General features: G+C 47.7%; 1 protein-coding gene and 1 long non-coding RNA gene across 2 annotated transcripts; one reads left to right on the forward strand and one right to left on the reverse strand.

The window, feature by feature from the left end:
• The first annotated feature begins 88 nt into the window (after positions 1 to 88).
• LOC115855792 (uncharacterized) lies at positions 89 to 18,492 on the forward strand. The gene is made up of 4 exons (XR_009560307.1): positions 89 to 216; positions 1,145 to 1,262; positions 16,772 to 16,860; positions 18,159 to 18,492. It is a non-coding gene; the product is annotated as an uncharacterized lncRNA (long non-coding RNA).
• Positions 18,493 to 22,862: 4,370 nt separating this feature from the next.
• UBB (ubiquitin B) lies at positions 22,863 to 24,971 on the reverse strand. The gene is made up of 2 exons (XM_060290356.1): positions 24,815 to 24,971; positions 22,863 to 24,150 (listed from the first exon to the last, which is right to left on the reverse strand). The coding sequence occupies exon 2, from the start codon at positions 24,142 to 24,144 to the stop codon at positions 22,999 to 23,001; it is 1,146 nt and encodes a 381-aa protein (XP_060146339.1). The 5' UTR covers positions 24,145 to 24,150; positions 24,815 to 24,971; the 3' UTR covers positions 22,863 to 22,998.
• Between the last annotated feature and the right edge of the window lie 972 nt (positions 24,972 to 25,943).

The raw sequence follows: 25,943 nt of genomic DNA on the forward strand, positions 1-25,943 counted from the left end.
CTGGTCTCCCTGCTTCACTCCTGTCCCCAACACCCCCATAATCGATTCTCCTTACAGCAACGAGAGTGATCTTTCAAAAATGAAAACCAGATCACCTAACTCCCCTCCCCCCAGCTGGTGGCTTCCCTCGACACTTGGAGTAAAAGGCAAAGTCCATACCAAGCCGGTGCAGTCTGGATGCCCTTCTCCACACTCCACCTTCATCTCGGATTGAAGGTACACACTACACTCCAGTGTAAACACCTGTGCTGTCCAATGTAAGTTCACCAGCCACAGTGGCTATTTAAATTTAAGTCAGTTACAATAAAATTAAATCAAACATTCAGTTCTACAGTCACATTAGCCACATTTCAAATGCTCATAGTCACATGTGGTTAGTGGCTGCCACGTTGGATAGCACAGAGATAGAACTGTTCCATCATAGCAGAGAATTCTATGGCACAGCCCTGCTCTAGACATTCTGAACACATTTCCGTCTCTCCAGATGCCATGCTCTCTTCTGTTGCCTCCAAGCCTCCAAGACTTTGCACAAGCTGTTGCAACTGCCAGGAACACACACACACATACACACACACACACAAACAAACACACACTGCCTTGCTCTAGCCAATTCCTACCTCTCTGTTTAAACATCACTTCCTCTGGGTAGCCTTTCCTAGACCCCACTATGTGTTCCATGACACTTTACATTTCTCTGATCATAACTCATTGTCCAGTATTGTTAACATTTACTTTATCATCTGGCTTCATCTCTTTTTTTTTTATAAATTTATTTATTTATTTATTTTTGGCTGCATTGGGTCTTCGTTGCTGCACGTGGGCTTCTCATTGTGGTGGCTTCTCTTGTTGCGGAGCATGGGCTTCTAGGTGTGCGGGCTTCAGTAGTTGTGGCTCGCAGGCTCTAGAGCACAGGCTCAGTAGTTGTGGCGCACAGGCTTAGCTGCTCCACAGCATTTGGGATCTTCCCAGACCAGGGCTCGAACCTGTGTCCCCTGCATTGGCAGGCGGGTTCTTAACCACTGCCCCACCAGGGAAGTCCTGGCTTCATCTTTAACAATAACAGATGCCTTGTGAGCAGTCACTATGTGCCAGACGCTGTGCTAAGTGATTTACGTGCAACTCTCAGAGCAACCTTATTTCACAGATGAGGAAACTGAGGCTGGGCAAGAGTGGATACCCTGTCCAAGGCCACGTGGCTGTGAGGTGACAAAGCAAGGATTCAAATCCAGAGCCACACATTTACCCACCAAGCTCTCCAAGAGGTGAGATCTTGCTTTTTTTTTTTTTTTTTTGCTGTATCTCATCACCCAGCACAGCGTCCAGCCCCCAGTTGGTGCTCAGGAAGGCTTTGAATTATGATCATAATGCAGAGGACATTACTGTGCTGTTGGGGAAAAATTAAAGAGTAAGTGGAGACCCTCAAGTCCTTCAGAGGCATCACCACATCAGGTGACAATGACAGTTGGCAGACAACTCTAATTGCAAATCAAGTTTATAAAAAGTTCTCAGATTATCAGTCATCGGGAAGATGCAAATCAAAAACCACAATGAGATACCACTTGACACCCACTAGGATAGCTATAATTTAAAAGACAGATAATACACTACATTGTAAATCAACTATACTTGGATAAAATAAATTTTTTAAAAAGACAGATAATAATAAGTGTTGGTGAGGATATGGAGAAGTTGGAACCCTCATACACTGCTGGCGGATTATATGGTGCAACCACTTTGGAAAACAGTCTGGTTGTTCCTCAGAATAATTAAACATAGAGTTACCATATGACCCAGCAATTCCACTCCTAGGTAAGTACTCAAAAGAAATGGAAACTTAAGTCCACACGAACACCTGTACACAAATGTTCACAAGAGCATTATTTATAATAGCCAAGTGGAAACAACCCAAATGTCCATCAGCTGATGAATGGATAAATAAAATTCTATCCATACAATAGAATATTATTCAGCCGTAAAAAGGAATGGAATAATGATACATGCTACAACAGGGATGAACCTTGAAAAAATTAGGCTAAGTGAAAGATGCCAGTCACAAAGGATTTATATTGCATGATTTCATTTATGTGAAATGTTCAGAATAGGGGACTCTACAGAGACAGAAAGTAGATTAGTGGTTGCCTAGGGCAACAGGACTTGGGGGGTAAAGGGGAGCTGAAAGGTACAGGGCTGCTTCTGGGGGTGATGAAAAATGTTCTAAGTTTGATTGTGGTGATTGTTGTAAATATGGCAGACCATTGAATTGTGCGCTTTAAATTAGAGAACTATACGTGAATTTCATCTTAAAAAAGAAAGAAAAGGTCCTCTGAGCAGAGAAGAAACACAGCTTCCTCAATTCCAAGGCCACTGGACTCATGTTTCAAAAAGCTTCAACCAGTCCAGTCTCCACGCGAGGAAAATCTCCCCCAAGCAGTCTTTAGGCTCAATCTTCCCATGTGTTTCACTTCACACTTAGTAACTTTTTGTAAAGGAATGTTTTTTCACTTGAATTGATTTTCAGAGTCGATTTTAACAAAAACAAGTGAGAGGTTCAAGAAAGGTGCAGCAGGGGACTTCCCTGGTGGTCCAGTGGTTAAGACTCCGTGCTTCCACTGCAGAGGGCATGGGTTCGATCCCTGGTCTGGAACTAAGATCCCGCATGCCACGCGGCCAAAAACAGAAAAGAAAGAAGGAAAGAAAAAAGCGCATCCGAGATATCCTCTGGAGTGGGGAACTAAGTAAGGGTGGAGGGTGGGAAGGCAACTTCCTTTACGATATGCATCATTTGGACTATTTGAATTTTTTACCACTGCCTTTAGAAAAACAAATATGGCATCTCTTGCAGAGTTAAACAAGCAAACAAAAAAACCCAACTCAACTGTGCAAGAGATGTCTAAAGCCTGTGCATAATTAATGTAAATTCTAAAGAGAGGTGGGAGAGAGGAGTCCAGAGTGGGAAGGAGGGAATTGCTCTGGCCTCGGAGGGAAGGGAGGGTGGGACTTGGGGGGGAAGCGGGGTGCACAAGCCTGCACCTCTGCTTCTCCCAAAACTTGGTCCAGAGCCTGGGCTGGGCCTGTTTAGTGGCCAGATGCAGCCTCTCTGAGCAGCTTTGTGTCTGAGACTGACAGAGAAGAAATAGAAATAAGCCAGTTTAGGAGGCTGGACAGTCTTCCTGGAACAAGGGAGACAGGGACTGGAGTTGAGCAGAATCGTAATGGGAGAGGAAAATACTGGCTGAGGTGGCCCTGGCCCTCAGAGGGCCACGGAGGCCAAGGGTGCCTCCTGCAGGAGAACGGGACCGAAGTCCTGCTGCTGTGGGTGGGGCCCTCCTGGCCTGGGAGGCTTCTGGCTCTCAGGGAAAGCGAGCTGCCCCTTCCCATACGGCCTCAGCGCCCCGCAGGCCACTGCTCAGCCAGGCCCAGATGTGGGGCCTCTCTCCCAGGACTCAGAATAACCACAGCCAGGCCGAGGGCTAAATCCGGGGACCCAGTCCCAAGCGCATAGCCTCTGGGGAATTTCCCCGACCTCGGGCTGGATCTGGGCCCGTCATAAACAGCCCCCGCTATTGGCTAATAGATGTCTGATTTTACTACTGAAAAGACCGGGAGAGAAGGATATTCTGTCGTCTGGGAGACAAGAATAGAGAAAGGGGGTGTGGGGAGGCGGAGGCGAGATACAGACGGGACAGAGAGAGGAAGCTCTGGTCAAAGGGACAGAGTCAAGCCCGATTAGAGGGGCACAGCCTGAGGCCAGATAGGCAGGCCAGAACCAGCGACAGCGACAGGAGAAAGACCAGACGCAGGCTGAGTCAGCCTGGACCAAGGAAGCATCAGGTAGCCTGACCGAGACAAAGGATGAGCCGGAAGGCGTCCGAGGTCGAGCCAAAGAACCGCGGTCGAGCACCGAGGGGTGAATGCCAATCAGGAGACCAAGCAGGTGACGCAAAGGGCCCGCCTCCACGCCTCAGCCACGCCCACACCCGCGACTCCTCCCCTCCGCGCCTCAGCCACGACCACACCCAGGACTCCTCCTCTCCGCGCCTCAGCGTCGCTCGCACACCCAGTTTCCCGAGGGAGCCCCTCCCTTCGCGTCCCCTCAATTACCCGCCCAGGTGAGGCCCCGCCCCTTTTCCCGACGAGCCGCGGGAGCCAGGGGACCGCGATCCTGCTGGGCCTCCCAGGTAAGGACGCGGTAGGAGCGCGGCAGAGCCTCGCCGCTGACGCCCCCCTCCCCTCCCCTGTCACAGCGCGGGAGTGCGGGCGTCCGGGCTGTGGCCCCCGCCTCCGTCCAGGGGAGCGGGTGCGCGCCCGCGGGGCGCACCCAGCGGGTAGGGAGGCACCTGCCTCGGGCTTTCTGGGCGTGGGCAAAGCTGGAGGCACGCGCTCGAGCCGGCGCCTCGGAGGCTTTCTGTTTTTTACGCCCCACCTCCACGCTGAGAGGGAGATCTGTGGGCGTCTCGATTTTTGAGAAGCGGAAACGGAGTCTGAGGGGTGAAGTTAACTGGCTCGCTCTTGATTACAGCTCAGTTCGCAGGTGATGGCGGTGGGACTGGGAGCAGGCGGTCCCGTCTCCTTTTGCGTTCCCATCTCTTTTTCTAAAAAAGTCAGGGTTATTGTAGTATAACTTACACCCTTTAAAACTTTAATGTGCTTTGTAATTTTTAAGAATCTACACCCCTTTAAAGCCAGCAGGTCAGAGAATTTTGACAAAAATATACAAGCATGGGCTTCCCTGGTGGCGCAATGGTTGAGAGTCCGCCTGCCGATGCAGGGGACGCGGGTTCGTGCCCCGGTCCGGGAAGATCCCACATGCCGCGGAGCGGCTGGGCCTGTGAGCCATGGCCGCTGAGCCTGCGCGTCCGGAGCCTGTGCTCCGCAACGGGAGAGGCCACAACAGTGAGAGGCCCACCTCTACCGCAAAAAAAAAAAAAAATATATATATATATATACACACAAGCATATAAGCATATGACCACCACAGTGGTCAAGATACAGAACATTGTCATCACCCCAAAATGTGCTCTGTTGCCCCTTTGCCCGCCCCTCCCCCACCGCCATGCTCTGGTAACCACTGATGATTTCTGTCCTCTACATCTGCGGTCTCCACAATGTCATGTGAGTGCAGTCACACAGTACGTGTCATCCCTGGCTTCCTTTAAGGTCCCACATATCTTGCTTTTGCTGCAGTTCCCCTTGGCAGTGTCTGACCACCTCCCAGGCCCCTAGACTTTGAGGAAAATTTGTTGTCCCTGCCTGGGGCTAGTGCAGGCCTGGAAAGGAAGGATGTTTTGAAGGTGCCTTAGTCCATTCAGGCTGGTATCACAGACTAGGTAGCTTATAAACAACAGACATTTATTCCTCTTAGTTCTGGAAGCTGGGAGTTCAAGTCAAGGCCCCAGCATGGTCACCTACTGGTAAGGACCAGGATGGTAGCCAGGGCCTTCTCCCTGTGTCCTCACCGGATGCAAGGGCAGCATCCCTCTGGGTCTCCTTTATAAGGGCACTAATGTCATTCATGAGGACTCCATCCTCCTGTACTAAGCACTTCCCAAAGCCCTACCTCCTAATACTGTCATCCTGGGCAATAGGATTTCAACCTGTGAGTTTTGGGGGGCACAGAGACTTTCAGACCACAGCAGAGGGAAGGACAAGTTGACTCAAGAACCAGGGACAGGAGTGCAGAACAAGGGTTTAGGACGTTTCAGAAATGCCACTCACATTTAGACTTTATCATGTAAGTTGTGGAGAGTGAGTTAGAGTTGACTGTTAGACCCTCCCTCAGAGCCCCAGGGTGCCCCAGGGGGCTGCCTCAATGTTAAAAACCCATCTCAGAAGAGAAAGGGTGTTGGCCAGGAAGGCTGAGTGTCCAGGCCAGCACAGCCTGAAAGCAGCACTTGGGTCCAGTGAGTTGGAGCGAGAACAGGAAAGCTTATGCCTCAGAGTCTCCTTTGTGTCTCTGCGTGGTCTCCTTTGGTCCCAGTTCCACTTTTTCTGTTTGTTTTGGGGGGATCTCTGCCTTTCATGGAAGAGGCTTTCCTCGAATGTCTGGCACCAAAAAGTCAGCTGTGTGGATGGGGCTTCACTGAGCATCCTCCATGGGTGATGTCACAGTTCCCACAGTTTAGCTGACAGGTGTCCACTTCATTCCCCCCAGTCAGCAGGGTCTCCTCTGTGCTTGGGTTCCCAGGGCACTAGGTCTCAGCTTCTCTACTGAGTTACGAGTGGCCATCCACCGTCCATGGCGCAAACACTGCTGGCCGTGCCTCTGCCTGGTCTCCCCTCCCACTCTCTTTGTCCCTGTGGATTTACTTTTTTTTTTTTTTAAATCTTCTATGATCACTTTAGAGGGGCTTGGGGAGGAAACCATTTTTAAACCATGGTTGTGATGTTTTATTTCTTTTTTCAAGACAATCTGAAGTCATCCCCACCCCCTCTGCCCACAGAAGGTGAAGAAGTTGAAGTTGGGATAATGTGCAGACCACCCTTTGGAGGTGTTTCATTATACAGGGAAGCAGGGAGGTGGCACAGTAACTAAGGAGACGTGAGGTCAAGGTGGGTGGGGATTGTTCGTTTAAAGATCAACTGTCCATGAAATGACAGATTGTGTTTGTATGCTGATGCATGTCCAGTGGTCAGTGCAGGGGGGAGGGTACCTGCAAGAACAGAGACCTCAAGAAGGTGAGAGGATGGCCCAAGTGGAGGTTTTCATCTCTGTTCATGGAGCGAGAAAAGGAGTCAGGTGGCCCAAGTGTGGACAGGTTTCAGGCCAAGGGTGGGAAGGTCTGATGGCCGGTGTTTTCTCAAAGAAACGTGAGGTCAAGGTCACCATCTGGGAGTAAGGGTGTGGGAAGGTTGAAGAAATAGAGCCTATCACCTCTTAGAGAAATGGAGAACTGCAGGGCAGTGCTCAAACCCCTTCCGAGTTTTGTCGTCATGAATTTAAAATGAAGCCAGTCAGCTGAGGTGTGTGATACCCTCCCCCGAAGGCAGGTGCAGGACTCTTCCAGGCTTCAGGTTTTGCTAGGTGACTAGGGAAGAGGAAGAGGTGTGTTTCCAAGGGAGGGTATATGCAGGGATCAGACCCTCTCCTCCCTCCCCCACCCCAGCAGCTCCCAGGGCCCTGGGTACCCCAAGGCTAAAGGGGTTCCCAGCCTCTCTTGTAAATAAGCCAGTTACCACATGACAGCTGGTGCACAAATCTGCCCGAGCCTGAGAAACTCAGGGAGAATGTCAGAGAAGGAAAGAGAGGGAAGGGGCTTTCCAGAGGCTGAAGTAGGGGGCATCAATTAATCTCCAACCCAGAGAGCTGATCCTGCCCAATAAAGGGCTCATGCTAGGGGCTGGGGCTCTGAATTCACTTCTGTACCTCAAACCTGCAGAAGTGCCAAGGCTCTACCAGCTCTGAACTCATGTGTGCAAAAGTTATTTTAATTCTGACTTCAATGGTTGGTTTTATGAAAGTATTTCCCCTTTTTCTTTGCTCTTAGCTATATATATTTTCCTTTTTTCCTTTTTTGGCTGTGCTGTGTGGCTCGAGGATCTCAGTTCTAATTAGAATTTTTGTCTTTTCTGAATATGTGCCCAGAAGTGGGATTGCTGAATCAAATGGTAACTCTATTTTCAGTTTTTTAAGGAACCTCCATCCTGTCCTCCACACTCTCCAGCATTTTTTATTTGTAGATTTTCTGATGATGGCCCTTCTGACCGGTGTGAGGTGATACCTCATGGTGGTTTTGATTTGCATTTCTCTAATTAGTGATTTTTTGTTTTGTTTTGTTTTTGGTTTTTTTTGTGGTACGTGGGCCTCTCACTGTTGTGGCCTCTCCCGTTGCGGAGCACAGGCTCCGGACGCGCAGGCTTAGCGGCCACAGCTCACGGGCCCAGCCGCTCCGTGGCACATGGGATCTTCCCGGACCAGGGCACGAACCCGTGTCCCCTGCATCGGCAGGCGGACTCTCAACCACTGCGCCACCAGGGAAACCCATTAGTGATGTTTTTTAAAAATTTTACTTATTTTTGGCTGTGTTGGCTCCTCGTTGCTACACACGGGCTTTCTCTAGTTGCGGCGAGCAGGGGCTACTCTTCGTTGTGGTGCACGGGCTTCTCATTGTGGTGACTTCTCTTTGTTGTGGAGCATGGGCTCTAGGCTCACGGGCTTCAATAGTTGTGGCTCGTGGGCTCAGTAGTTGTGGCTCACGGGCTCTAGAGCGCAGGCTTAGTAGTTGTGGTGCACGGGCTTAGTTGCTCCACCACATGTGGGATCTTCCCAGACCAGGGCTTGAACCCATGTTTCCTGCACTGGCAGCTGGATTCTTAACCACTGCACCACCAGGGAAGTCCCAATTAACGATGTTATTAGTTAGCACATCTTTTCATGTGCTTCTTGGGCACCTGTATATATTCTGTGGAGAAATGTCTATTTAGGTCTTCTGCCGATTTTTTTATTTTTATTGAGCTATATGAGCTGTTTGTATATTTTGGAAGTTAAACTCTTGTCGATTGCATCATTTGCAGATATTTTCTCCCCTTCCATAGGTTGTCATATCATTTTGTTGATGGTTTCCTTTGCTGTGCAAAAGCGTATAAGTTTGATTAGGTCCCATTTGTTTATTTTTGCTTTTATTTATTTTGCCTTTCCTCCCCTCCATTTTTATCTCCTTCTTCCAGGACTCCTATTTTCTAAATGTTACCACTTCTACTTTTATCCTCCGTATCTCTTAGCTTCTGTTTTATACTTTCTGTTCCTTTGTTCTTTCTTTTTTCCTTTTGGGGAATTTCTGTTCTTCCAGTTCACTAATTCATTCTTCAGCTGTCTAATTCATCCATTCAAGAGAATGTTTAAATATTATTTTTTAGTCCAACTATTACGTATTCAACCTAGTCTCTCTTATTGGTTCTTTTTGATATTTTCTTGTTTTGTAGTTCCAATAGCTTCCTTATATCTTTTAACATGTTTATTAACCTAATTTAAAATTCTTATTCTGAAGATAATGCAGTGTGTAGCTTTTCTCTTGAAAGTGGTGATGTCCTTAACCTGTGGGATCTGACCTGTCTCCAAGTAGATAGTGTCAGAATTTAGTTAAATTGTAGGACACCCAGCTGGTGTTGCTGAATTGGTTAGTGTTGGGGAAAAAAAAACCAACCTCACATTTGGTGACCAGAAGTATCAGAAGTGCAGTATTGAGAGCAGAGGAGGTTGCCATACTATATCCTCTGGGTATATTCTGTTCTGTCCGCAGGCCCCAACAAGCTCAGCGCATGGGGAGTAGATAAACCCCAGAGGGAGGCTCCAGAAAAGCACAGCCAGCCACCCCTCGACCCACAGAACAGCCCCTCCAGGCCTGTTTCCACACTGTGCTCTCCAGAGGGACTCGCCACTACGATATCATCCGTTAGGCCTGGTGGTTTGGAGGGGGGATGAGTAGGCAATTGCCGAAATCAGTCAGTCCCAGCCTGTTTTTCTCAGCGTCTCCCAAACACAGGAGGTCTGGGCCGCCCTGATTTGGCTCCAGAGGCCTGGAGCAGAGATGAGAGTCACTGGAGGGGTGGCAGCAGGTACTGCGTGTTCCAGCGCAATGGTGGGGGAGAGGCAGGAGCAGACCCACTGCTCCATTTCATCGTCCCAATTCAGAACACGCGTCCCCCCCCAGCACCCCAGGAGACTTTCCCACCCTCCCCTGTCTTGGGGAGCAGCCCTCAGGGCTCCTGACCCCGACCTAGCTTGGTATTTATCTTCCCTGGTAAATATGGGGATGTTACAGGCCTGTTCCACTTGAAGACTGGGCATGTTTGTCTGGGCGGCCTCAGCACTTTGCACAGGGTAAGAAGGACGAATTTTTTTTTTTCCTTTTTTATTTTTTTAATTGAAGTATAGTTGATTTACAGTGTTGTGCTAATGTTTGCTGTACAGCGAAGTGACTCAGTTATACACATATAGACATTATTTTAAATATTCTTTTCCCTTCTGGTTTATCCCAGGAAATTAGACAGAGTTCCCTGTGCTATACGGTAGGACCTTGTTGTTTATCCATTCTAAATGTAAAAGTTTGCATCTACTAACCCCAAACTCCCAGTCCGTCCCTCTCCCTCCCCTCCCAGAAAGACAAATTTTATTTCTACACACGTGAGGCTTTGGAGTAAGGCCCAGAACTCGTATCCCCAGGAGATGTTTAGGCCCATATTCACACAGAGCTGTTCGGCCCCATCTGTCCAGATGGAAGTGGTGACATTTGCTGATTTCTGGGTGAGACCAAACCATGCCCCACAGAAAGTTTGTGTCTCCACCTTCTGCCCCTTACGTTCTGTGTTCCTGGGTCACCCCAGAGAGCCTGCACAGATGGTGTATATACTTTGGGGTATGTCTTTAGGCATGGGCCTCGTATTTCACTATAAATTTCCATGTGAGGAGACCCATTTTGCGCCCCGCTCACCTGAACCTCGTGGCCAGAGGTTGGAGCCGTGCTGCACTGCTCTGGCCTGAAATACAAGTGGGGACGGCAAAGCAGGAAGTGAGATGAGTGAATTATTTTAGGTGGATGACGTGAGTCTGCAGGGGAGCAGCCTCTTAGAGGAAACCACCAGCACTTTACTAGGACTGAGCAGTCTCCACCTGCCTTCTTGTGGTTTTACAGAAAAGAGGAGAGGAGGTCGCAGAGGTTTCAGCGTCGGGGTGGGGGTGGGGGTGCCAGAGGAGTGCAGAGGTTGCAATGTGCATACTCTTCCAGCCCCCGCTGCACCCCTTCAGCCTCTGTCTTCTTGCCTCTGGAGATCTCTGTTTGTCTCAGCTCCCTGCTCATGCCCTTGGGTGGCTCGGGGCCTTGGTCCCTCCCGAGGTCCTGGCTGGTGTGGGAACAGGAGCCTCCAGGAAAAGCTCGGGGCAGGAGTAGCATCATCTAAAAGGCCGTCAGAGCATCTGAACTTAGTATTGGCTGCAAAAAGAGAGCAGGCCGCTTGAGCTTCTAAAGGTGATTACGCTCAGGCCTGATGCTCAGAAAAACAGCTTTCACAGGAGTGGGAGGGGCCGGGGTGCCGATTCTCAGAAGCCAGGGCAAAGCAGGAGGTGTTGGGGCTGCCAGCTAACCCATATGTAGCAGAGTGGGAAGGCCGAGGATTATGGAAGGGGAGAGCATTCTCCCTGGGGAGTAAGGCCTTCTTTGGGTAAGCCCCAAAGGCCCTTTTCTCTCCCAAATGCTGAAGCATCCCCTTTGCTGGAGCGGTCAGTATTTTCCGCTCTGACTCAGGGCGAGCAGAGCAGTTCTGAAAACTAGAAGTCTGAAGAAAGGCAAGCTGAGCAGAGCCGGGCCTCCCTCCGGCCTTCTCCCGCTCCAGAGCCTCCTGCGCGGATGGATGTGAACTTGCTGCTGCTTCGCGCAGCAGCCTGAGTTCTGGGGCCAGGTGGCCCTGCTGGCCCAGCCCCTCCACTCCTTCAGCGTGTGGTCCATGCCTCTCAAACACTGGCCTTGAGGGATGGAGGGAAGGCCCCCAATTTTCAGAACGGCTCCCTCACTTCTTTGGCCCAGAAATCATAAAGAAAAGGATTGGCAGCTTCCTTTTGAAATCCAAAACTTCAGTTTTTACAAAGACACCATAAACAAAAAGTGAAATAACCCTCTGAAAGACACTGTTTATGACAGTTATAACAGAAAAATGATTACTTTTTAGAATGTATAAGGCGGTCCTACAAATTAATAATAAGAACGGGCAAAGATGTGAACAGGTAATTTGCGATACAAATTAATGTCAAAAAATGCAAAAAGTGTTTAATCTCACAAGTTTAATCAGGGACATGCAAATTAAAAGTGTCATTTTTGCCCTTCAAATTATCCAAAATTAAAGTGATTATTAATATATATTGGATATGGTCACCTTATCTTTGATAAAGGAGGCAGGAATGTACAGTGGAGAAAAGACAGCCTCTTCAATAAGTGGTGCTGGGAAAACTGGACAGCTACATGTAAAATATGAGATTAGATCACTCCCTAACACCATACACAAAAATAAGCTCAAAATGGATTAAAGGGCTTCCCCGGTGGTGCAGTGGTTGAGAGTCCGCCTGCCGATGCAGAGGACACGGGCTTGTGCCCCGGTTCGGGAAGATCCCACATGCTGCGGAGCGGCTGGGCCCATGAGCCATGGCTGCTGAGCCTGTGCGTCCGGAGACTGTACTCCGCAACGGGAGAGGCCACAACAGTGAGAGGCCCGCGTACCGCAAAAAAAAATGGATTAAAGACCTAAATGTAAGGCCAGACATTATAAAACTCTTAGAGGAAAACATAAGCAGAACACTCTATGACATCAATCACAGCAAGATCCTTTTTGACCCACCTCCTAGAGAAATGGAAATAAAAACAAAAATAAACAAATGGGACCAAATGAAACTTAAAAGCTTTTGCACAGCAAAGCAAAACATAAAAAGACAAAAAGACAACCCTCAGAATAGGAGAAAATATTCGCCAATGAAGCAACTGACAAAGGATTAATCTCCAAACTTTACAAGCAGCTCATGCAGCTCAATATCAAAAAAACAAACAACCCAATCCAAAAATGGCCAGAAGACCTAAATAGACATTTCTCCAAAGAAGACATACAGATTGCCAACAGACGTATGAAAGAATGCTCAACGTCACTAATCATTAGAGAAATGCAAATCAAAACTGCAATGAGGTATCACCTCACACAGGTAAGAATGGCCATCATCAGAAAATCTACAAACAATAAATGCTGCAGAGGTGTGGAGAAAAGGGAACCCTCTTGCACTGTTGGTGGGAATGTAAATTGATACAGCCACTATGGAGAACAGTATGGAGGTTCCTTAAAACACTAAAAATAGAACTACCATACGACCCAGCAGTCCCACTACTGGGCATATACCCTGAGAAAACCATAATTCAAAAAGAGTCATGTACCACAGTGTTCATTGCAGCTCTATTTACAATAGCCAGGACATGGAAGCAACCTAAGTGTCCACCAACAGATGAATGGATAAGAAGATGTTGCACATCTTCAATATACAATGGAATATTACTCAGCCATAAAAAGAAATGAAATTGAGTTATTTGTAGTGAAGTGGATGGACCTAGAGTCTGTCATACAGAGTGAAGTAAGTCAGAAAAAGAAATACAAATACTGTATGCTAACACATATGTGGAATCGAAACAAAAATTTAAAAAATGGTTGTGAAGAACCTAGGGGCAGGAGAGGAATAAAGACGCAGATGTAGAGAATGGACTTGAGGACACGGGGAGGGCAAAGGGCAACCTGGGACGAAGTGAGAGAGTGGCATGGACTTATATATACTACCAAATGTAAAATAGATAGCTCATGGGAAACATCCACATAGCACAGGGAGATCAGCTTGGTGCTCTGTGACCACCTAGACGGGTAGGATAGGGAGGGTGGAAGGGAGACGCAAGAGGGAGGGGATATGGGGATATATGTATACGTATAGCTGATTCCCTTTGTTATACAGCAGAAGCTAACGCACCACTGTAAAGCAATTATACTCCAATAAAGATGTTAAAAAAAAAAAAAATATATATATATATATATATATGGGATTCCCTGGTGGTCCAGTGGTTAGGACTCCATGCTTCCACTGCAGGAGGCGCAGGTTTGATCCCTGGTCTGGGAACTAAGATCCTGCAAGTCGGGCAGTGTAGTCCCCAAAATATATATATACGAGGGTCTGGAGAACTAGGTACTCTTGTGCAGTATTGGTGGGAATTCATATTGGTATAGTTCTCTTTTTTATTGTGTTAAAAAATACATAACAAAATTTACCGTTTTAACCCTTTTTAAATATAAGATTCAGTGGCATCAAGTACATTCACATTGTTATGCGCCATCACCATCATCATCTCCAGAGCTTTTTCATCATCCCAAAGTGAAACTCTACACCCATTAAACACTAACTTCCCATCCCCTTTCCTCAGCCCCTGACAGCCACCATTCTACTTTCTGTCTCTATGAATTTGATTACTCTAAGGACCTCGTATAGGTGGAATCATAGAGTACTTGTCCTTTTTGTCTGGTTTATTTCACCGAGATTCATCTACATCGCATGTGTCAGAATTTCCATCCTTTTCAAGGCTGAATAATATTTCGTTGCATGTGGTACCGTCTTTTTTTTTTAATAAAGCATTTTATTTTTAAAATTTTATTTATTTATTTATTTATTTTTGGCTGTGTTTGGTCTTCGTTTCTGTGCGAGGGCTTTCTCTAGTTCCGTTGAGTGGGGGCCACTCTTCATCGCAGTGCACGGGCCTCTCACTAGCGTGGCCTCTCTTGTTGCGTAGCACAGACTCCAGACGCGCAGGCTCAGTAGTTGTGGCTCACGGGCCTAGTTGCTCCGCGGCATGTGGGATCTTCCCAGACCAGGGCTCGAACCCGTGTCCCCTGCATTAGCAGGCAGATTCTCAACCACTGCGCCACCAGGGAAGCCCCCTGTACTGTCTTTTTGAAGGGCAACTTTGTAGTAATCACAGATTTCAGTGCCATATTCTTTGATACCATTCCACTTCTAGCTATATCCTGAAGAAATATTTGCACGTCTGAGATGAGACGTTCTCAAGGATATTCATTGGAGCATTGTTTTATTTATTTATTTATTATTTTTTTGGCCACCCACCACATAGCTTGTGGGATCTTAGCTCCTGACCAGGGATTGAACCCGTGCCCCTTTCAGTGGAAGCCTGGAGTCCTAACCACTGGACTGCCAGGGAAGTCCCTGCAGGGTTGTTTTAATAGCCAAAAAACCCCACACATATCCATCAGTAAAGAGATGGGTAAAATATGGTCTATCTGTACTGTGAAATATATTGTAGCAATTCAGAAAGAAGCAGGGAGATCTGTATGTGCTGGCTTCAAGCTACATGAGTATGTTCTGTACAATTCCTTTTATGTATAATTTTTAAAGTATGATTTTATATAATACATACATATGTAAACACACTAGAACAACCTGGTGATAAATACACCAAACCTTTACCAAGTGACACAGAGAAAGATAAGTGTGGAGAGAGATTCCGAGGAGGGACACTGAAAAAGGACTTTCAAGTTTTATTCTATACACACACACACACACACACACACACACACACGTATCCATTGATTGAGTCTTGACAACTGGATCACACTCACTGTTATTTAAGTAAAAAATACTGAGAAAATAGGAAATATGCTAAATTGAGTATATTTGGATTGTAGGTTTAATGGGTGCTTTCTTTTTCTGTATTTCTCAAGTTAATTACATTGAGTATGTATTACGTTCATAATTAGGAAAGCAATAATTTTTTTTTTTTTTTTTTTTGTGGTACACGGGCCTCTCATTCTTGTGGCCTCTCCCGTTGTGGAGCACAGGCATGGCTCACGGGCCCAGCCACTCCGCGGCATGTGGGATCTTCCCGGACCGGGGCATGAACCCGTGTCCCTTGCATCGGCAGGCGGACTCTCAACCACTGCGCCACCAGGGAAGCCCTAAAATTATTTTTTAGTAGCGCTTTTTTAAACCATTTTAAAAATTGAAGTATAGTTAATTTACAATGTTGTTAGCTTCAGGTGTACAGCACAATGATTCAGAATATATATGTTCTTTTTCAGATTCTTTTTCATTATAGGTTATTATAAGACATAGAAATTGAAGTATAGTTAATTTACAATGTTGTGTTAGCTTCAGGTGTACAGCAAAATGATTCAGAATATATATGTTCTTTTTCAGATTCTTTTTCATTATAGGTTATTATAAGACATAGAATATAGTTCCTTGTGCTATACAGTAGGTCCTTGTTGTTTATTTGTGTTTTTTTGGCCATGCCGCCATGTGGGGTCTTTGTTCCCTGACCAGGGATTGAACCTTTGCCCCCTGCAGTGGAAGCGTGGAGTCCTAACCACTGGACCGCCAGTGAATTCCCGGGTCCTTGTTTAGCAATAAAATTATTTTAAGGAAAACATGGTGTACCTACTATGAATTATTATGCAGACATTAGCAAGATTGAAGTAAATATATACATTGGGACATGTATATATTTACACAAATGTGTCTGTAGTGGCATAGAAATCCAGAAGGATACCTACAACGTGTATCCTTACAGTGTCCTTATGAACCAATAAGTAATGTTCCCATCACCCCTGATATAATTTCATTCCACTTTTCTCCTTGCTAAGTTCCTGCTATACAGGCCATCATATTGATCTTGAATTTAAGCTTTCTTCTGCCGTAGGACCTTTGCACATGATGTTCCCTTTGCCTGGAACACCCTTCCCCCAGATATCATGAGGCAAGTCCCTCATTTCCTCCAGACCTTTGCTGAAATGTCATATTATCTGTGGGGCTTTCCCTGATCACCCAATGCCCTTTATTCTGCTTTATTATTATTTTTTTTACTATAGTACTTTCCATTATCTAAAATATGATGTATTTACGTATTTGTCTGTCTCCTCTCCTCTTTAATGTAAGTTCCATGAGGGCAGACTTGGTCAATTTTGTTCATTGCTACATTTCCAATGCTAGAAACACAGTAGACGATAAATATTTGTTCAATGAATAAATGGATGGAAAAATAGTCTCTTTCAATGGTTTGCTCGGGGATGTGTGGGAGAGGTAAGAGGGGATTTTTCACTTTTTACTGGATACTCCTATATGTCATTGGATGTGTTTTATCAAGAGCTCGGAAAAAAAAAAAAAAGAGCTTGTATCACTTTTGTATTTAAAAAAAATCAGGTAACTTTTTTAAAAAATCACATGTCCAAACTTTACTACTGTTTTGTCTGTTAACAGCTGATGAAGACAAGCCATAGCAGGTACCAGCTGACTAAGAACAACTTACAGAAGAAACATTTAACCTGAAAAGTCTTATCCATTTCCTTGTGAGTTGGAAAAATGTTTTCCTTTATATTGTTCTCTTTTGTATTTGTGTTGCTCTATTTTTTTTTAATTTTATTTATTTATTTATTTATTTTTGGCTGCGTTGGGTCTTTGTTGCTGCGCGTGGGCTTTCTCTAGTTGCAGCGAGGGGGGCTACTCTTCGTTGTGGTGCGAGGGCTTCTCATTGCAGTGGCTTCTCGTTGCCGAGCACAGGCTCTAGGTGCACAGGCTTCAGTAGTTGTGGCACATGGGCTCAGTAGTTGTGGCTCGTGGGCTCCAGAGTGCAGGCTCAGTAGTTGTGGCACACAGGCTTAGGAGCTCTGCGGCATGTGGGATCTTCCTGGACCAGGGCTCGAACCCGTGTACCCTGCATTGGCAGGCGGATTCTTAACCACTGTGCCACCAGGGAAGCCCCTGTGTTGCTCTGATTTAGTAGTAGAATATCCAGACCCAGTTTGTGACACTCCCTGAGGCCAGCAATGCTTCTGCCCTGCAGAGGCCAGGAAACCAAGCAAAATCAGCAGTGCTGGGTAGGGAGATGGGAGGGGTCATGGCTCTAACAAGGTTTCTCAAAGTGTGAGGGATGTTACCCGATTGAAAAGTTAAGTGGAAAAAAAAAAAGTGAAATTGGAACACACTGGGTTGAACCACATTAAACCGGTTCCTTTAAGGCAGAACTTCTTGGAGTCTTCAAGATGGTCTCCAAGGGGGAAGTAACAGACAACTTCCTGAGCTCCTGTGACCACAGCATCCTTTCACGGTGGTTGTAATGTTTGGAGGACAGAGTTTGGGAAACACTGATATCAGAAACTTGTGTAGGTAAAGGTGTTCCTTAAGAGGAGTGCTGGTGTTAACATGGTTAGAGGAGTAGGTGCTAGAGTAAATTATAGGCGTTGGCAGACCTACTAGCTGGAGAGTGACACTCAGCTTCTGATGGCCACGAAAAAGAGGGGGAGATAAGGATGGTGATGGGATCAAGAAAGTATGAAAAAAGGAAAATCTCGGGCTTCCCTGGTGGCGCAGTGGTTGAGGGTCCGCCTGCCGATGCAGGGGACGCGGGTTCGTGCCCCGGTCCGGGAGGATCCCGCATGCCGCGGAGCGGCTGGGCCCGTGGGCCATGGCCGCTGAGCCTGCGCATCCGGAGCCTGTGCCCCGCAGTGGGAGGGGCCACGGCAGTGAGAGGCCCGCGTACCGCAAAAAAAAAAAAAAAAGGAAAGGAAAATCTCAAAACTTATTTCCCAGTTAGTATCGTTGCACTAAGTGCAAGATCCTTTCCCAAAAATCAACATTTATCTTAAAGCTTCCACTTGGTGTTGGCTGGGCCTGATTGAAAGAGAGCCATGACTTGCCCCTTTGGATTATTTGAGGAATGAGCAGAGTGTATCTAAAATGAAGCTTGTGATGGACTTCCCGGGTGGCGCGGTGGTTAAGAATCCACCTGCCAATGCAGGGGACACCGGTTCGAGCCCTGGTCCGGGAAGATTCCACATGCTGCAGAGTAACTAAGCCCGTGCGCCCCAACTACTGAAGCCCACGCGCCTAGAGCCCGTGCTCCACAGCAAGAGAAGCCACCGTAATGAGAAGCCCGCGCACCGCAACGAAGAGTAGCCCCCGCTCAACGCAACTAGAGAAAGCCCATGCACAGCAATGAAGACCTAATGCAGCCAAAAATAAAAATAAATTAAAAAAAATTTTTTTTAAATGAAGCTTGTTGAGGTTCAGTAATCTTGTTGAGGTTCGGAAAGTCTCGTGAGACGTAGTTTCCATGGAAAATGAAACAGAGACTGGTGCAAAATAAGTCTACTCTGCAGTTTGGGAGTGCGGCCTGACTTCAGGGCGGAATGACTGGCCCTTGGACGGGGACCCGCTTGTTGTGAACACTGCTGCTGCTGTGTTGTCAGTGACTTCAGTCCTCTTGAAAGCCTGGGGGTGGCGATAAGCTGAAATACATCTCCCTTCACAATCCCCCCTTTCCTCTCCTGAAGCCACACACAGGGGCCCACTCATCTGCGTGCTTGTGCACATGCGCACACCTTTTGCTCTAGCATTTTTCACTGTCTTGAATGGTGTTCCATGAGTTCCTATCTCCTTCATTCTGTTGAACTACTGCATTATCATCATTTAACCACTCCCCTTTGATGGGCGATTAGCTTGTTCCCAATTTTGTCATTACAGTAGCGTTGTCGGCACTAGGCAAGTTTTTCCATTGTTTTAAGTACTTCACATGTGATCCTCATAACTACTCTGATAGGTATAACTACCCCATTTTTATAGGTAAGGAATCTGATGTACTGACAGGATAAATGAGTTGCCCAAGGTTACAAGCCAGTAAGTGGTGCAGCCACGTATGAACTCAAGTAGTCCTGTCTCCAGAGCAACACTCTGAACCATTACATTAGACATTTTTACACTGAGGGCATATGATCTTTTAAATTGAATAGACCTAATTTTATGTAAAATCCACTGTGCCGTTTTCATATTTTTCATTTCACTGAGAACTGGCAAAAACTTATCTTGGAGTGGCAGCAGGCCACAGACCAGCCCCTGGGACCACTGCTTTCAGTATACCAAGCAAGTATTCTTTTAACACATCTTTGCACACACATGTGAGCATTCTTTCAGGAAAGGGAACAAGAAATATATTAACAGAAACTCTTCTTTTATCCAATTCCTAAGTAAAAGGGAAACTGAAGATTACAAGTGGGGTGGTTGAGTGGCAGCTTGTTGTGCAAACTCTGGCATCTCAGGGCACGTAATGATGTACGGTACAAGCAGTTCTGGTCAACACAGGGAATCTGCTTTCCTGAGATAGCACAGGTCCAAGATTAAGTTTAAAATAATTTGCAAGACTGACCCACATACACTTTGGACACCAGTCTAACAAGTCACAAAGGTCCCCTAAGCATCCCTCTGTGTTATTGTTTCTGAGGTTTTATAAGGGGTGGAGAGGTCCAGGGAGACATTCCCTTAAAGGAAGGGCAGGTGAAGTATTTGCACCATGGGCTGTAACGGAATATACATGTATCTTCCTTCCCATGGGCTCTTTAACATTTGGACCAACACTGGACTTGAGAACTATATTCCTGACAGTTGGATGAGAAGCTAACTGGACAAGGAACGTTGAGATGAGTAGGTGATAGGACTGAGAACTCTCTTGGCTTGAGATACGTGAACAAATTTTTATGAACTCTCCCATCCCTTTCTAGGTCATCCCAAAGTTTCACTCCTAATCACATTTCCCCACTGCATTGCTGACCCCTCAGTCAACAGGAGTCAGCTGGAACCACAAACCACAACTGGCCTGTTGAATTCAGCGTAGAGCAAGGTTTGAGGCCAAGAGTGAAAAACCGACTTCCATAACCAACTGATGGCACAGGTTGTTGAAGACCAACACATTTAGAGAGACTTTTCCTTGCTCAGACTTCAGGTGTGTAGAGTGAGTTTCCTGAGATCCACAGATTTCAGGTGTGTAGAGTGTTTGCTGAGATCCATGAATACCTTAAGGGATCCCTACAGATAGGAAGAGATCCTGAATTAGGGCAACAGCTGAAACCTTACTCAAGGGATTCACAGGACTGCAGACCTGCGAGCCTGTCAAGTCAGTGATTTGGGAGAAAGGCCAACACAATTGTGCGAGTCCTATCGCCCAAATCAGCACTAGTCTTCACTTACTCAGGTGAAATGATTTTTCAGGTTTATTAAGTGTAACGTGTAGGAAAGAACTTTTAATCCTCAAAACCCAGCTTTACTGCAAAAGGCCTAAATTATTAAATATTCAGCAAAACACCCGACCTGCAAGCAGCAGTTTGAGGGGCAAGGAACATAATAAAACTTCATGAATTTTCTGAGCTATGTCAGAGTTGACACTTGGATTCCAGTCCTTGGTTTGCCTGGAACAAAAACCAGGCCTTGAGCAAGTCAAAACACTGGGACTGGGAAGGATATAACCTTCCAATCTGACAGTGAATATAATGTGTTCCCTTAAGTCTAAGGCTTTTTAAAGGCTTGATGTTTCATTACCACTTTTTGTTGTTGTTGTTGTTTTGGTACGCGGGCCTCTCACTGTTGGGGCCTCTCCCGTCGCGGAGCACAGGCTCCGGACGCGCAGGCTCAGCGGCCATGGCTCACGGGCCCAGCTGCTCCGCGGCATGTGGGATCTTCCCGGTCCGGGGCACGAACCCGCGTCCCCTGCATCGGCAGGCGGACTCTCAACCACTGCGCCACCAGGGAAGCCCCATCCGATGCAGGGGACGCGGGTTCGTGCCCCGGTCTGGGAGGATCTCACATGCCGCAGAGCGGCTGGGCCCGTGGGCCATGGCCGCTGAGCCTGCGCGTCCGGAGCCTGTGCTCCGCGACGGGAGAGGCCCCAACAGTGAGAGGCCCGCGTACCGCAAAAAATTAAAAAAAAAAAAAAAGTTTAATATAAGCAGTTCCCCCCCTCTCTGGCCCAAGTTTTTACCACTCCAAGCAGTTGAAGCATTAACAGTCTAAAATTAAGAGCTACCTCCAGTGTCTAACTTAACCAAGAAAACCGGGTAAGTATTCCAATTTATTATTTCTAGGACAGAAGTTTAAGAAAAGCTACTGCGAGGGCAGAGTTCCTAAAACTATGCGCCAAGCACTTCCCAGGTACACCTGGAGTTATCAAAGGTGTATTTCTAGACATGCTCGGCTTTCTACATTTTTATAACACGCCTCTGAGTGATTCTTACCCCTAACATTGCTTTTGTGGTTACACCAGCTTTAGTACCAGAAGAGCTATTTCCCTAGCATAGTGCAAAACTGAGATAACCAGGAGGGCTTCCAACTCCTCCCCCTTACTTGCACGTCCCTCCCCTCACCACTGTTTTGTACCAAGTTAAGAAGGAGCACTGAAGTTACATTACAGCGAGTCGACTGTGAAGGGGGAAAAGGTTGAGAACTTGAAAGTATTGTAAAAAAATAAATTAAAAAAGAGTACCTTGTGCCCAGAAAGATTCTTACTCCCTCGGTTTTGTATCAGTATTGGAAACATACTGCCTAGTGTTTATTGGTATGGCAGCACAAAAACTGCTTGTGTAGGGCTTAGACAAGATTCTTACCACGACCTGAATTAGAGAATTTCTTACTGGAGCAATCTTATCCTTACAGTGAGGCAAAGCTGTTAGTCATTAGGAACCAATTATGTTAGGAACCACCTTAATTTGCTGCCTAACACACCCAAGTCAGCAAGTTGCCTTAGGTTAGTATACCCTTTGTTATTTTAGAAGATGTTGGGGGTAGGAGTTTATTTTTGCTGTGCTGGGTCATCCTTTCTGTGCGAGGGCTTTTAGTTGTGGCAAGCGGAGGCCACTCTTCATCGCGGTGCGCGGGCCTATCGTGGCCTCTCTTGTGGAGCACAGGCTCCAGATGCTCCGTGGCATGTGGGATCTTCCCAGACCAGGGCTCAAACCCGTGTCCTCTGCATTAGCAGGCAGATTCTCAACCACTGAGCCACCAGGGAAGCCCTAGTATACCCTTTTAACTCAGGAATTCTTCCAAGCGATTTGTCTCTCCACCTTTGTTGACTAGGGCTCCACTTGGTTCTTGGCTCAGTTCACAAAGCAGAATTAGGGTTCTATATCATTGTCTAAGGCTGAGCACTTAAATGTATGCACTAGAAAGAAAAAAAAAAGCACAAGGATAGTCAACAATGATATTGAAAGCACAACTGAGCAGCCTGGATCACCATCTGAAGTGGAGGCACACAGGCAAGTTTGCTTTCTCTCAATATGCCTCCATATTCAATAGTTTTAAATTCTTACACTTTAAAATTGTGTTAATGACACCAGAATCCTAACTTGTAAATGATCTTGAACAAAGGACAAAAGTCCCTACACCTTGGCACACCCAATGTTTACCAAAATCAAGTGACTTAATTTTGGTCATATTGACAACCTCAAGTTAAATGTCTTCTTTGAACACCACTTTAACCAGTTAGGAGTCCCCACCATCACTACATAATTTCAGGACAACAGACACCAAATATGCTACCATGCAACAAAACCTTTATTAACATTTTGAACAAGTTCAGCTACTACTGAAACTATCTTAAATTGGGGCAAATAGCTAGAATGCAGGGTGATGCCATTATTGGGCATTATGAATGCAAGACTGAGTAATTAACAGCCACCCCTCAGACGAAGGACCAGGTGCAGGGTCGACTCTTTCTGGATGTTGTAATCAGAGAGAGTGCGGCCATCTTCCAGCTGTTTGCCTGCAAAGATGAGCCTCTGCTGGTCAGGGGGGATGCCTTCCTTATCCTGGATCTTGGCCTTCACATTCTCGATGGTGTCACTGGGCTCCACCTCCAGGGTGATGGTCTTGCCGGTCAGGGTCTTCACGAAGATCTGCATACCACCCCTCAGACGGAGGACAAGATGCAGGGTCGACTCTTTCTGGATGTTGTAATCAGAGAGAGTGCGGCCATCTTCCAGCTGTTTGCCTGCAAAGATGAGCCTCTGCTGGTCAGGAGGGATGCCTTCCTTATCCTGGATCTTGGCCTTCACATTCTCGATGGTGTCACTGGGCTCCACCTCCAGGGTGATGGTCTTGCCGGTCAGGGTCTTCACGAAGATCTGCATACCACCCCTCAGACGGAGGACCAGGTGCAGGGTCGACTCTTTCTGGATGTTGTAATCAGAGAGAGTGCGGCCATCTTCCAGCTGTTTGCCTGCAAAGATGAGCCTCTGCTGGTCAGGGGGGATGCCTTCCTTATCCTGGATCTTGGCCTTCACGTTCTCAATGGTGTCACTGGGCTCCACCTCCAGGGTGATGGTCTTGCCGGTCAGGGTCTTCACGAAGATCTGCATACCACCCCTCAGACGGAGGACCAGGTGCAGAGTCGACTCTTTCTGGATGTTGTAATCAGAGAGAGTGCGGCCATCTTCCAGCTGTTTGCCTGCAAAGATGAGCCTCTGCTGGTCAGGAGGGATGCCTTCCTTATCCTGGATCTTGGCCTTCACGTTCTCGATGGTGTCACTGGGCTCCACCTCCAGGGTGATGGTCTTGCCGGTCAGGGTCTTCACGAAGATCTGCATACCACCCCTCAGACGGAGGACCAGGTGCAGAGTCGACTCTTTCTGGATGTTGTAATCAGAGAGAGTGCGGCCATCTTCCAGCTGTTTGCCTGCAAAGATGAGCCTCTGCTGGTCAGGGGGGATGCCTTCCTTATCCTGGATCTTGGCCTTCACGTTCTCGATGGTGTCACTGGGCTCCACCTCCAGGGTGATGGTCTTGCCGGTCAGGGTCTTCACGAAGATCTGCATTTTGACCTACAAAGTAAAACGTTAGTGTTTCACCTCAGGATTTTTTACTGCTTTCGTCGGTAATCAATTCTTTACAACGAACAGTTTATTATTCTTAACTACGTTAATGACTCTCACAAACCTCCCCCAATTACTAGACTAACCATTAAGTTAATCACTGAACACAAAATTCCTCAAAACGGCAACCCAAACGGGATGGCAGAATCAAAAGTGCTTTCTGAGATGAACATCCAGTTCTCTCTCCCTTAACTGCTACAAGTATTTCGCTAAAATGCCCCCGCCCCAATTTCCCCCAAACCTAGTATCATGGCGGCATTAAAATAAAAATCCCGGTTAGACGGAAGTACGGTGCGATACCTTCTCCACGTCGGGATTCAAATTAAAACCTTTCCAGAAGCCCCAGCCGACTACCTCTCTTCCACCTTCCCCGCCACGAAAAGAGAGGATGGAATCTCCATCGGTTAAGTATCCGTTGGCCTCTGCGGGCTCGCGCACCAACCGCCCCGCTCCCAACCCGTAAACAAGGCCCGCTCTTCCGGAAAGGCCGGCGCCGCGTCACCTCGCCTCCCCTCCCCCACCCCTCCCCGCGGCCTCCGAGCCCCCGCCCGCTCACCCTCACGGACGCCCCCCTCTCCAGTTCTCCCGGCACTCGTAGGCCGTGGGCCAGTACCTGTGAGCGAATCCGAAAATGCTGCGAATTCAACGACGCCGAGTCACCTCCACCCCAACACAGCAAACCCCGACGATGCCAGTCGCCTCTGAACGCTCCGGTTCGGCAGGGCCGAAATTTATGCAACGTCTGTTGCGTCACTTATCACTCTTACGTAGGCGCCGTGTCCGTGCGCCGCTGAAAGTAGTTCGCTCGGCCCCCACCTCCCGCGACGCACTTAGGCCCTTCGACTGAGCCCTAAATTGCTTAGAGCCGAGCAAAGGATCCTAACAAGTCAGCTCACCTCTCTTCCAGGTGATTCTTCTCCTCCTTTCGGAAAAGGTAGGAAAATTATCGGGCGGATGAATTCGAGTTAAGGGGACCTTCCTCGAAAGCTCTGGAAACTTCCTTGCGGCGCCGGCGCTGATTGGTGAGGCGTGTGAGGCGAGGCCGGCGCTGATTGGTGGAGAACGCGGCGGCTCGGCTGTTGCTGGGCTCTGGCTGGAGTGGTTCGGTACCGACGTTGCTTAGTAACTGAGTGCGCGTGCGCGGCAGAGGAGCGCCTTCGGGAGAGAAGCGTACTTCCGGCCGGGGGTGGAGGAGGGGGCCTTCGCTCCTTCCTCCGAGGCCCCGACCCCGTAAATGTCGTGTTTTCAGGGCTTTGGTTGGAGCATAGCGGGCTCCGCGGCGACCTTCCTGAGAAGGGCTCCCTGTCCCGGTCTGGAGGTGCCCAGGCGCTGGGCGGCGGGGCCCGTAGTAGTTTTTCCCGGTGTCTGCTCTGAAGCATAAGCCCCCCTCACACTGGCCTGTTTTTATTTTTGTTCTTGTCTGGATCAGCGTTGCGGAGCTTTAGTCACGCTTTACAGTTAGGGTGCTTTGGTCGTGCTCTGAGGAGACGAAATCTAGACTCTGTCGGTGGACTCTCTGCTGAGCCCCGGTTTCTCCCCCGACCCTTCCTCCACCGCGGAGCCCCCGGCTCCCACCCCATACCGTGGAGGTTTCTCCTGAGCTCTCTCATTGCGGAGCACCCCTTCCCCCAGCCTCTCCCACGGCGACGCCTCCCCCACTCCCCATCCCCCCACCGCGGATCCCCACCCAACGCACGCTGCGAAGGCTCCCTCCCTCTTCCGCATCATGGAGGCCCCGCTCT

The sequence above is a fragment of the Globicephala melas genome, chromosome 20 (assembly GCF_963455315.2).
Source record: "Globicephala melas chromosome 20, mGloMel1.2, whole genome shotgun sequence".
Classification (NCBI taxonomy): domain Eukaryota; kingdom Metazoa; phylum Chordata; class Mammalia; order Artiodactyla; family Delphinidae; genus Globicephala; species Globicephala melas.

Excerpts from the sequence above, each read along its gene's own strand:
- UBB (XM_060290356.1), bottom strand. The coding sequence starts at position 24,144 with ATGCAGATCTTCGTGAAGACCCTGACCGGCAAGACCATCACCCTGGAG.